Genomic DNA, 12271 nt, shown 5'->3' with positions numbered 1-12271 from the left:
ACGCTTGTTAGGCTAATTGGTAGCCTGTAGTAGAGCTGCTTTGTTTCATTCTTCCTTTGTAACGTGTTTCTTTAGTTTGTTGAAGAATTTCACGTCTGAATCCAATTTGGTAAGAAGTATGGCCACGCTCAGTGGTTCTCTATTTTAATTTTTTATTTCCTAAAAGAGGAAGGCACAGCAGTGCCTTGCAAGATGGGGGATTTTTATGTGTTTGTGCACTTTGTGAGTTCACTGAGTGGGAAGACGGAGAGGGAGAAAAGACTGGACCGAGGAAAGAGACTTTGTTTGTTTGTGTATGTGTGTGTGTGAGAGAGAGAGAGTGAGAGTTTCTGATCTATTTGTCATCCCGGCTGCACTCTTTGGTGACACCTTGTTCATTTGCGAAACCCGCTGTTTGAGATGCAGCGATCGATCGAGCAAATAGAAGAGCCGAGCCCTTGAGATAAAGAGAAGAAAGGTAGAGAAAGAAAAGGTGCAGGTTTGAGATTTATGTGCAGGTTTTATTACCAATATTTCAACCTTGAAAGTAGGCACACATCACTATACAGACTGACAAAACAGTCGATTGCAGAAAAAACGTCACCAACCTCCCTGCAAAGATGCAGTGATTTTCCAACTTTACCACTAAAATAGACCTGGAAGTGTTTGTTTATGACATAGCTTTGGTAATAAGCCCATTTTCATACAGTTTAAAAGGAAAACTTTTATTTGTAAAGGCAGAGCTGGCAACGTTTAGGCAGTCTCATAACTCAACATTAATCTGTAACGTTTCGAGAAGTTTGAATTTTCAATTGATGAGGTTTTAACAACAGCGCCTAGATTTCGTTTACAGATGGATATTACAGATGCTTCCATTAGAGAGTAACTAAACTAATCGATAAAGTGCTTTCTGTTGATTAAGACTATAAAACGTGGAAGAGAGCTCCAGAGGAATTAGACTTTTAAATTTCCCTTGAGAGTCCGTTTTAAAGATCGTAACTGGTACATAGATAAGTAACCTCTTTCATTTACGTTTGGTTTTCTTTCCTTAGAGGTAAGTAAGAAAAAAAGATTAATACGTTGCTGTTGAAGCCTAATATAAAGCCACGGTAAGGTTGTTTTCATTTATTCAGGTTTTAGATTATGTTCCATATGCTTTGAAGGGTTTGAACTAGATAAATCCCCAAGTTGGATTTTATCTACATGTCAGTTGTAATTCGGAAAACAAAGGATTTTCCTCTCTGAACAGGCATTATGTTGTTCAGTGTTAGGGTTTATAGAGATTTTTAGTGGGTTTTTTTTCACATTTTTACAATGTTTCATTCTTGTTTTTATGTAACTTCAGAACAACATAAAAATAGCTTTATTTAAGTTTTTAACGTGTCCTGAATGGGCAGTATGTTGTCCTAATGCCAAGACAGAGCCCAACAGATTTTACTTTCACAAGTGGAGCATTACTGCTTTTGCCAAAGTGCTCCGCTTCAGTTATATATGCAAAAAGGTTCTTTAGATTTTATTCTGGGACTAATTCATGTTCAGTGGACACAGAAACAGGAAAGTAGAAGGTAAAAAAGAAGAGTAAAAGATGAGACAACAGACTAAGAGGGAGAAAAGTGACTAAAACAGAGGAGATCAAGAGTAGAGAACAACATAACATCTGTCTGCTTATACACCTGCAAAATGAGAAATAAAAAGCATAGCAAAACAAACCAATTACAGGTACAAACAACCAACGCCTTGATAACATCACTGAAAAATACACAATATTATTTAATACGAGACGTATAAAGTGACAGCTAAAGCTAATGAGAGGGTTTTTTGTATAGAAGTACCTGGATCCAAGCAATTGTGTTTGCGAGAGTGCAATAGTATATTTAAGGTTTATCCATAAGAAAAATGCTTAATAGCAGTTGTGAGGAGCCAAAGACCAGAGGTAGAAGTTTCTCTGTAACTTCAGAGCAACATAAAATAGCTTTTAATAATCAAGCAGATGCTGATTCTTTTTATCATTCAGAGCCAACACGGGAGACTTTTTTTTGTGTGCATTCATACACTTTTCAGAGCAGCATAAATAAATCTCAGGTTTCCAAATATTTAAGGGTGTGTTCATCAGGAGTCTATGTGAAAGTTCTAACCAATCAAGACCAAGTTTGTGTTTCACATAAATCTTCTTATGTGTTGTTTTGAACATAACACACCATAATTGGTTTCTTCTCTGAGCGCGCTTGCACTCATAGAAGGATGCAAGTACCCGGTTTGATTCCCAGCGCCTGCACTCTGGGTCCCTAAGCAAGACGCTTAACCCCAGATTGCTCCCCAGGCGCCGCACATGGCAGCCCACTGCTCCCCAAGGGTGATGGGTTAAAAGCAGAGAACAAATTTCGTTGTAATGTATGTTTCAATGTATGTTTCAATGACAATAAAGATGATATTACTATTACTATTACCAATCACTAACAAGCACACATTCATACACTGACACACAGACTGGTAGGGAACATTGCCATACAACAGAACCAAATAACCACCTTAGAGCCTAAAGAACAGATTTTTATCAATTTGGTAAATTTGATCAAAGTTCAACTGACATTAAGGCTGCAGTCGCACTGTTTACTGTATTCTCACTGACATGAAACACAATTTATATGAGTCTGATTGCGAAGAAATTATGTAAGCAGTTTATGAGCACCCCAAGAGGTTAAATAAGTTATTTGCTGGATTAATAAGGAAGTAGATTGGATCTCCTGCCGTTGGAGCTATTTCAACTTGGCATGCCAAGATGAGTGAATCTTCATTAGCGCAGACCGAGTACATGCATAGCGTAGCATGGGATTAATTTATGTTATTTTAAGGTCATTGATACTTTTGAGTAGGAATTTGCAAATGTGTAAATATAGTGTCTTGAAGTTAAAACGTCCAAACATTACAGAAGACGTCCAAAATATGGATTCTAATTGTGCTGGAGATGAAATTTGTGTTTCCCAATGTGTCACATGCAGAAGAAGTCTATGCAGCAGTTTGTTTTACCTAAAAAAGTACATCCTTGTACATGATTGAATCACACCACATATACAGTAGTGTGACAGGGGCACTAATACTTAAGATTTTAAGTACAACTTCTCGCTCATTTTAAGAGCTAAACTAGGGGTAAAAGGGCACACATGCCTGATTAAAATTAGTTTATTGAGCTAAATGAAAAGTTTAAAAATAAAACTGAGCAGCAGTCCAATAGCAGTTGACATTTACAGACAATATTACAATCTTCATTTTTAAACGAAATTCAAATCTAAGGTAATAATAAGGTACTAGAGGAGGGTTTAGATTGTTATGGGCAGGAAGACTGGCTCAGCTTGATCTGTGCCTCCATATCCAGGCTGGACTCTTATAATGTACTGCACTAATGCCGTGCAATGGCAGGTTCTGAATCATCTTTTTAGAAGGCACTTAACAAAGGAATGACAATAATGATGACATAAAATTAAGTATAAAATCAGTACCAGTTTCAACGACCAGCTTGAATAGTTTTCTGCCTTAATCATCTTTACCTTTCTGGCCAAAGTTGAACAAGGGGATTATCATTTAGAGAATTTCTTGGTTATTTATGTGGATTATAGCTATAAAACATTTGCCAGGACTAGATAAATATGACCCCTCTCTTTGCAGATAAAGAAAAAAAAGAAACTTTATCGACCCGAAGTTGCATTTTAAAAGAGCTGCGTCCTTATCCAAATGAAAATTTCTGCCCATCGTGTCCAATCTGCAGCACACTCTCAAACTTTTATTTATCTAATTATTATAGTGGTGTGTTTGATGCACTAGTTTTGATGTGCTTCATGACATTGTGACACAGCAGCTGGATGCCAGAGGCTGTAAATGTCAGGACCACTCAGTTCACCGCGTCATACCCTGTTAGACACTCTTTTAGATGACTTACACTCAACAGATAAGAAAATAACAATGATCTCTCAACCACAGAGCTGTCATGAGATGGTGTAACATGAAGGAGCAAACTATGAACAGAAAACTGATAGATACAGACAGTGTCTCTTCTTTATGGGTGAACAGAAACAAAACTTTAAAACCCCAAATCCAAAAGGACAATTTAATTTGAGCAAAGACAATTAAAGACAAGTACAATATTAGAGACTGAATGCATAACGTTAGATTAAAACTATGTTCCGTTTTTTGTTCTGTCCTTTTCTATTAGTTACTCTTCTTCTCTATGCTATTTTATTATGTCCTGTTCTGTTCTAGTTTGTTGACTTTTATCTTGTTTTGTTGTGTTCTGTTTTATTTTATTCTGCTTTGTTAGAGTTTTCACTGTTCTCTTTTATTCTATATGGGTCCAACCTGTTTAAATCAGTTTTTTACCCCCAGATGTGATCTGTTTGTTTCTCTGTTCTGTATCGTGTTTTGTTTTATCGTAGTTTTCTATGTTTTTACATTTGATTCTCCTCCATTTCTTTCGACTCTATTCAGTTCTCTTCTATTCTGTTTTTTTATTGTTTTGGGTTCTAATCTGTTTGGTTTTGTTTTATTGTCTTCTATCTTTTTTATTCATTTTCTTCTCTACTGGATTCTATTTCATTATACTTAAACCTTATTTTCTATATATGTTATTTTATGTTTTGCTGTTAAGTTCTTTTGTTTTGGTTTTATTCTATAAGCATGTGGGGATACCGATAATTTCCTGTGGGCATTTTCCTCTGCTCTGATTGCTTTTTGGGTTTATCTGTAGAGCTATAAGAACCCAAGGTTCCTGAAGAGGGGATCCAGTAAACTGCATCATAGAGTGAGTTTAACTGTGTCAGTAAAGATAAAATCAACTTTCAGCAGGCTCACAAGATGTCACTTTGTAATTTATTGAGTTTGCGAAGCTCCCGGCTGAAGCATCTCTCTCTCTCTGCAGCCGCTGTGTTCTCTGTGATGCCACGTCCAAGCTTGAATAGTCCGTCAGCACCAACAGTGCCTTTCCGTCCTCCTCTCTAATCCCCACATTTCATATTATCGCTGTCTCGTAGCTCTTGTCTCGTGTGGGTGAGCGTCTGAGCTGGAAACATGGAAGTGGAGGGATCATTTCATGGCACATTAAAACACATGGGGAGAAGGCTTTTCTTTTTTCTTTTTTGGTTTTTGTCCCTAACACCATCTGTTCGTCTTTGTGTCCTGCAGTGCAGTTCAACTTGATTCCTGTGGGACTCAGGATAGTGGCCATCCAGAGCACCAAGACGGGGCTCTACATCGCCATGAACAGCGAGGGCTACCTCTACACTTCGGTACGGTCAGCACATATTTTACTCTGAAGCCATGAGACTTTAAACCAGGGGTGTCAAACTCATTTTGGTTTAGGGGCCGCATTCAGCTTTATCTGATCTCAAGAGGGCCACACGAGTAAACTCATTGCAAGATTAAATAGAACTAATAAAAGTGGACTTGTTGATTTTTATATTAAGTTAATTTCACTTTTACACAATATATTATGAATAACCTCAGCGTTTTTAAGAAAAATATGTGTAATTTCAACAATACTTTTACTCAGTTAAACATTTACTTGTGCATTATGAATAAGAACTGATCACAGTGATTATACAATGTTGAAAAACATTTATTCACATTTTTTGGAACTTAAAAACACTGTCCTGCATGACAAAATACATCAAACAGATAAAAATTAAGAAATGATTTGAATTTTTTCCACATCTGAAGCTTAATCTGCTAATTAAAACACAGCGCCCCTCGTGGACAATATAGGAACTGCATATTTTCAATTAAACGTAGTACATGTTTTTTTCAACAATTGTTTTATCATTCTCTTCCTTTTATCTTGTCCACTTGTGAAAGTCAAATCTGATGAGCTCTTTGTGACATCTTATTGCCGCATTGCCAGACAGGACACTGGAAAAAGAAATTTTTTTTTTTTTTTTTATAATGATAATGCATTTAGCCACAGGGCCGGACTAAATTGTTCGGCGGGCCGGATCCGGCCCACGGGCCGTATGTTTGACACCCCTGCCTTAAAGACTCGATATGTGATTCCATTATACACGCTCCAGCTGGAGGAATGACCCCCCCCCCACCCCTTCGCTGCTGGTTTTACACCCGCGGGCTCAGATGAGCCCAGTGTCAGGAACCATGCTTTCCGACACATTGCACACCCCCTCCCCCTCGCAGCAGAAGTTATGTTCGCATATTTCACAGTTTTCCTGCGCTTATGAAAGCTTTCAGAGTCAGTCTGTGTGGCAAAATCACTCAGCTGAACACCAGGCCGAACACTGATAGCCTCATTCAACGCTATATCCACCTTCTACCAATACTTCATGCTGAAATCAGCTCAGATGTAATACCTGTAATGGCAGTCGTCGCAGCCACCTCTGCTACATCAGCAGCAAGCTGCAGTGCAACGTGTTTCTTTTTATTCAAGGGACCACCTGTCGATTCCCCTCATCATAAAGCTGTTCGGTTCATTTCAAAACACACATTATAATGTGAAACAGCTTTAGATTTGCTGCTGATACTAAAATGATGTAAAGCTGTATTCAGGTTGGGAAAAATTGACTTAATGTTTGTGCTGCATTGTTTTCAATACTTACGAACCAGCTCGTGTGCGTTTAAAGTCAAAGAACCGGCGGCAGAAGATTTGCTGCTTGAATTGCACTGCCAAGCAAAAAATAAAAAAATGTCTCTCTGCTCCTGTCTATATGAACAATTATTGCCGTCTAAAGTGAAACGGTGAACAGGTATTGTTGATGACTGGCGGGGCAAAAAAGCGTCAGATTTTTAAAGAGCGGCGTTGTTTGTGACGAGCCGTTTAACTCGTCGTTTACCGTCTCCTGAAAGCTGGCGGTAGTCGCTTCAACGGGAAGAGAGCGGATCCGCAAATAGCATATTTCATGATCTCATCAAATGGTAAGACGTTGTTGCAAACTATTTTCTCTAATCTACAACTATTGGCAGAACTGTTCAGGGAAATTTGGCCCTTATTGTATTTATTTTTATCAAACCTTTATACAGGTATTCTTTTTTTCAGGAGAGACCTGTTTGATAAAACAAAACAGCAAAAAAACACATTTTACAACACATTAACAATAAATGTTTTTAACATTTGACTCAATTTAATAATCTAATAAAATATGACTTAAATACAAGAGCAAGTTGCTGAAGAAGATTTCTCTTTTCTGTCTTGAAATATATGTAAATTGTCCCAGAGGAACAGTTGTCTTCCCTTAAGGTGTTCATGAATCTAAGTGAGATAGATTAAATATTATCCTAAAGTCTTTATGAAATAATTGCTGTCAGGGTAAAGACTTATTCTGTGGCTTTCGCCTGAGGAATTTACTGTACCACCTCTCTATTCCTGACAGAAACGAACTAACTTTTTATTTAAGTGAAACAATATGTTGTAAAAACAAACATGTTTTTTTTTTCATGATACAGATACAGCAAATTAATCTGCTCAGTTGAGGCTCGCTTGTCCGATTAAAAGTACCTTTAAAAAGTATTAAACGGGTATTAAGCATACTTTTCATTGAGCAGACATTTCTGTATTAAAGGGGACCTATTTATGTATAAAGTGCAGTGTAAACGTGTAGCTGGGGGGCGTGGCCAGCTACAGCTCATTTGCATAAAAGTGACAGAACCCTAAAAACAGCTCATTCTGAAAGGAGCTGAACATGCAGAGCTGTGGAGGTGAAATCTCTTCATCTGGGAATGATTTTGTAACAGAAAAATGTAGTGACCATGATTTTTACAGCCCACAGACCTAGCCTAAATGTTTCAAAGGAAGCATAATACGATTATTCAATAATAACTCCAATTTATTGAGATGCAGGGTGGAGCAGTAGTTAGCCTGTTTGCCTTGCTGCAGGAAGGTGCTACATTTGAACCCCAGCCAGGGCGTTTCTGTGTGATTGCTCTGCCCGTGCATGTATTGCTTCTCTCCGGGTACTTCAGCTTCCTGTCATATTCCTAAAATATGAAGGTTGGGTTATTTGGCAACGCTGTAAATTGCCCTTGTGCATGGTTTGTTTGTACAGTGGGTCTCTGTGCTGTCCTCTGCTTTAATTCCCCTCCTGCCTACTGACGGCTGGCTTCCTGTGATCCTGTAAGGATAAGTGGGCATAGAAAACTTGGCTTGAACACACGTTGCATTAATGCAGGTGGAAAACATGCTAAAACAACAGGTTTGTATGCATAAATGTAACATGCATTGTTCTGAGCTGCGGGTTGCAGACTTTATGGCCTAAATATGCTCATAGAGGTGGTAATTTTTGGAACAAAAACGGATTAGTATTTCATCTGTGAGCAGGACGCTTCTCTCTCTGAGTTTCATCTTCATGTCAAATTTCATTTAAGGATACCTTCTGTGATTGTTGCTTATCGGCACAGGCACCAAAAAGGGGGAGTCATCACACCGCGGCGGGAACTTCAGAGCCTTTGTTTTATGCCAGCAAACATTTGCGTATCAAACAGGCTCCTGCTCCGGCTCTCAGCAGCCCGCGTATGCCGCCGCCTCTGAAAGCGGCTCTCACAGAACCCCCTCAGGGTTGTTTTGGATTGAAGCGCGGGGAGAAGCGTCAGAGCCGGGCCTCGGATTTAACAGGTGGATTGAAGCGCAGATCATCAACGCTCTCTAACGGGACCCAAATGAAAACATCCCCTCCCCTCGTGGCGCACAGGAACAGCGTGTGAGACCTTTTTTGAAGTGAAGCGTTCACTTCACAGTCCGTTCAGCTGTGCCGGCGTAGCGCGCCGCCTGAGCACAAGAGAGGAGCCTTCTGTCAAGTAGAACAACACAAAAACAGGTCAGAAGGAAAGCGGAGATGAAAACCCCTGCTTATGCTGTCACAGATCCAGAACCAGAGCGCCGTTCAGCTGTCCAGGAAACGTCGCGGTGTTTCATGCTGACCCCTGGCTCTGCCTGCTTTTTCAATTTTGTGCAGCTTGTAGCTGAATCCACTCATTCAAACCGCTACTAAAATCTGAACGGTACTGACGCATCGCCACCACGAAAGCTGCTTCTGAGTCAGGCTTAAATGCTTGGTTCTGCATGGCATCCAGCCTGGCAAGGAGAGGGGACAAAGAAAAAAAACTGGGAGACTTTGCATCATTCCTAAGTTTTTGTCTCTGACCTTTGACCAGCTTTGGCCGCATTTACTAGCCGCCCTGGGTTAACGTGTAAAAAGCTGTCAAACAGGCTCAAATTAGAGGCAACCAGACTTTCGCTCAGTTCTTTCTCAAAAATTTTTAACACCTATCCAGGAGTTGATGCTGGCGGCTCGCATTGAGCTGCCTGCGGTTGAAGCGCTGCTGTTTTTAAGGACATGGAGGCCCGTCTTCCCTGTCAGATACAAATCAATGACCTGCCGTCACTGTCCCGGGTCGTTAGAAGCTATTGCTTGGTGTGAGTGGAGGACTCTGTCACCTTAATCATGATGAGATGCTGATGTAATCTCCTAGGAACGCGTTGGAGGACCGAGCTGTAAACACTGGAGTACTGCAGACATAATCCTCCCCTCTGTTTAGTGATGGCTTTTCTCTTTTCACCAAGATGGCTTCTCTGAACCCTCTTTCAACCAATCGGTTCTTTCTGTCCAAAATCTGGTCATTGATTTGCATCTGGCTTGGAATGCGCCTAGAAGAATTGGCCTCCAACTGCAGGTTGCTCAGACCTGAGGAAGACTCCTGCATAGGTGTTGAAACTTTTTCAGAAAGAACTGAACGAAAGTCCGGTTGCCTCCGATTTCAGGCGGTTTGCTGTTGCCACGACCCGGAGAACTGAGAATTTTCACAGGCATTTAAAAAGCCTTTAAAATCATTTCATCTTATATGGCCAGTGTCCTGTACCTTTTATGTGTCCCTTGTCCAACACACCTGAGTTAATTAATCAGGTCATCAGCAGGGCTGCAGACTAGGGAGGTCATTCAGCCGTTCGATTCAGGAACGACCTGCGCTTATTTTAAACGAATGAATGTTTTAAACACCTCAGGTGTGAAAACACCCTCAGAGCACCAACTCTCGCTGCCTTTCTTCCTTCCATCTGTTATGAGGTCGTCTTAAAATGGATTGAAGTCCAGCGTTTTACAGAGAAATAAGGATTATTCACAATTTGCTGGACTTTCCAGCTAATTTCACCCCGAGGTCAGACTGTACAATGCTCAGAGATATTCAGAAAGATCCATCTTATATGCTGCATAACTCTCACGATCTGGATCAGTTTCCTTTGAGACTAAATTACAAATTTGTCAGCATGACACAGAGACTGACTAAACCCATCACTTCAGCACCAATACTTCACAGCAAATGTCAAGCACCAGGGTGGGGGGTGGGGGAGGCCGACGATGTGGACTTGATTTGCAGCCATGGGTCAGAACAGAACCCGCTGATCAACACTGGCTCATAACCAGAACAATGATCCCAAATCTACAACCAGAATAAGTGAGAAAGAAAAGAGGCCTAGTCAAAGTTCAGACCCCAATGTGACTGAAGCGATGTGGCGAGATCAAAGCTGTGCAGAAACACGTCTGCACACCCCAAAGAACCGACACTGAATAATCAGACCGAGACAATTTGAATTTAGCCTCGTGTGCTGAACGTCTTAAAAAAAAGAAGTTTTCCTCTAATGAGCTCCAGAAATGTCCTCCCTCCATTTTCCCGGTGCTTGTAAGCCAGCCTTCCCCCGCAGATAGTAAAATCCTGCACAGCCAAAAGCACACACAGGAAGTCGGAGCCGTTCTCCTGACGGGGACGAAGGTGACCCATTTTCCATGAGGGAAATAACCACATGGTGGTGGTGGTGGGGTGGGGGGGGGCATCCTCCGGGAAAATCCCTCCGAGAAGAGAACTTGGATTGGACAAAGAAGATGAGGCGACTTTCTTACATTCCAACTTTTTTGCTGTAGCGGTGCTGTGGTGCACGTGAAGCAGCGAGCAGCTTAAGGATGTACGAAGAAGGCCGTGTTTTGTTGCGTGTATGCATCAGATCATATTTTTAAGTCAAAACGCTCAGGTTTTGTTGACATAACACCAGTTTCTTATCGTCTGTAGCAGCTTTTCTGCCGGGCTGCATTAATCTTTCATGGACCTCGGTGGTGTTCTGGTTTCCCTCTGCAGCCACACACGGATAAGGAGATAATTACAACACTTATTTAAAGGACGGGGAAATAAAACACCCCCACCCAGCTGGTCACCGGCCTGTAATGACTCACTGAAAGACAAAAAGTACTTTCCCGCTCCATCGTTTATCTTTATTTCGCTGTCGAATTTCTTGTGTTTTTTTTTCTTCCTTTGTTCATTCTTCCTGTTTTATTCTCTATCATCTCTGGTCACCTCTCATTTCCCTCTGAAGGATCCTGAGGATTAGATTTAAACCCATAATTGTGGTCTTTTTTACTTGCATCAGTTTACCCTGTAAACCCCGTAACAGTTTTCAGGAAACTAGAAAAGGAAAACAGGTTTTAAGAAGTTGGTAGCATTTTTTTTTTTAAATATGATTGCCTTTAAAGAAAGTGAAGATCTTTAATATTTAACGACGTGGTCCAGGTGTCATCTCATTTGCCAAAGTATGTGGGCTAGTAAAACAGAGCTAAAACTAGCCATATTGCTTCATATATTGTACTATAAAGATGACATTCAAATGATGGCTCTTAAACATCTTTAGAGATTTCCTGATCCAATCCTCAATATTGGATCAGGGTTCAAACTCTGTCTGGGAAGCCATGAAAAGTGTGAAATAAGATACATAAAGTCTCGAGAAAGCAAAATAGAGACAGGAAAAACCTTATTTCTTCTTTATTTTGTTGTCTTTTAGCTGTGTCCATCCGTCCGTCTGTCCATCAGTCACCCTCCATCTTTTTATCTCTTCCAGCCTTCATTTGTTCCTTTATTTAATTTCTTAAATTTGTCGTCCCTTCCTTGTACTATTCATTAATCTGGTTTTGTTTTTAATCTTCTAATCCATCTTTTGATCGTCACTTCCTGCTATTTAACCTTGCATCGGGCCTCTCTGTTGTCCTTCCTTCTTTTTTTTTTCCTTTGTTCTCTCCTTTATTTGTTCTTTCCTTCCAACCATCCTTCCTTCCTTTCTTCCTTCCATCCTTCCTTACTTCCATTGATTCTTTCTTCTATCCTTCTTTGTCCCTTTCATCTTCCCTGCATTTGTTCTTTCTTTCTTTCTTTCTTTCTTTCTTTCTTTCTTTCTTTCTTTCTTTCTTTCTTTCTTTCTTTTATTTTTCTCCCCTCATTCCTTCATTCCTTATTGCCTTTTATTTTTTTGTTCCTTCAGCACCCTTTAGCA

The 12271-nt window shown here is 40.2% G+C and overlaps 1 protein-coding gene across 1 annotated transcript in view; it reads left to right on the top strand.

Moving 5' to 3' along the window:
- Positions 1–12271, top strand: part of fgf11a (fibroblast growth factor 11a) — a 107501-nt gene that overhangs the window by 72008 nt on the left and 23222 nt on the right. The window contains exon 3 of the mRNA XM_036146695.1: positions 5152–5255. Coding sequence (XP_036002588.1) covers positions 5152–5255 — 104 coding nt within the window. The remainder of the gene's footprint in view (positions 1–5151; positions 5256–12271) is intronic.

The sequence above is a fragment of the Fundulus heteroclitus genome, chromosome 14 (genome assembly GCF_011125445.2).
Source record: "Fundulus heteroclitus isolate FHET01 chromosome 14, MU-UCD_Fhet_4.1, whole genome shotgun sequence".
NCBI lineage: Eukaryota > Metazoa > Chordata > Actinopteri > Cyprinodontiformes > Fundulidae > Fundulus > Fundulus heteroclitus.
Note: the sequence above shows the minus strand (reverse complement) of the source record. Positions and strands in the feature narration are given on the sequence as shown.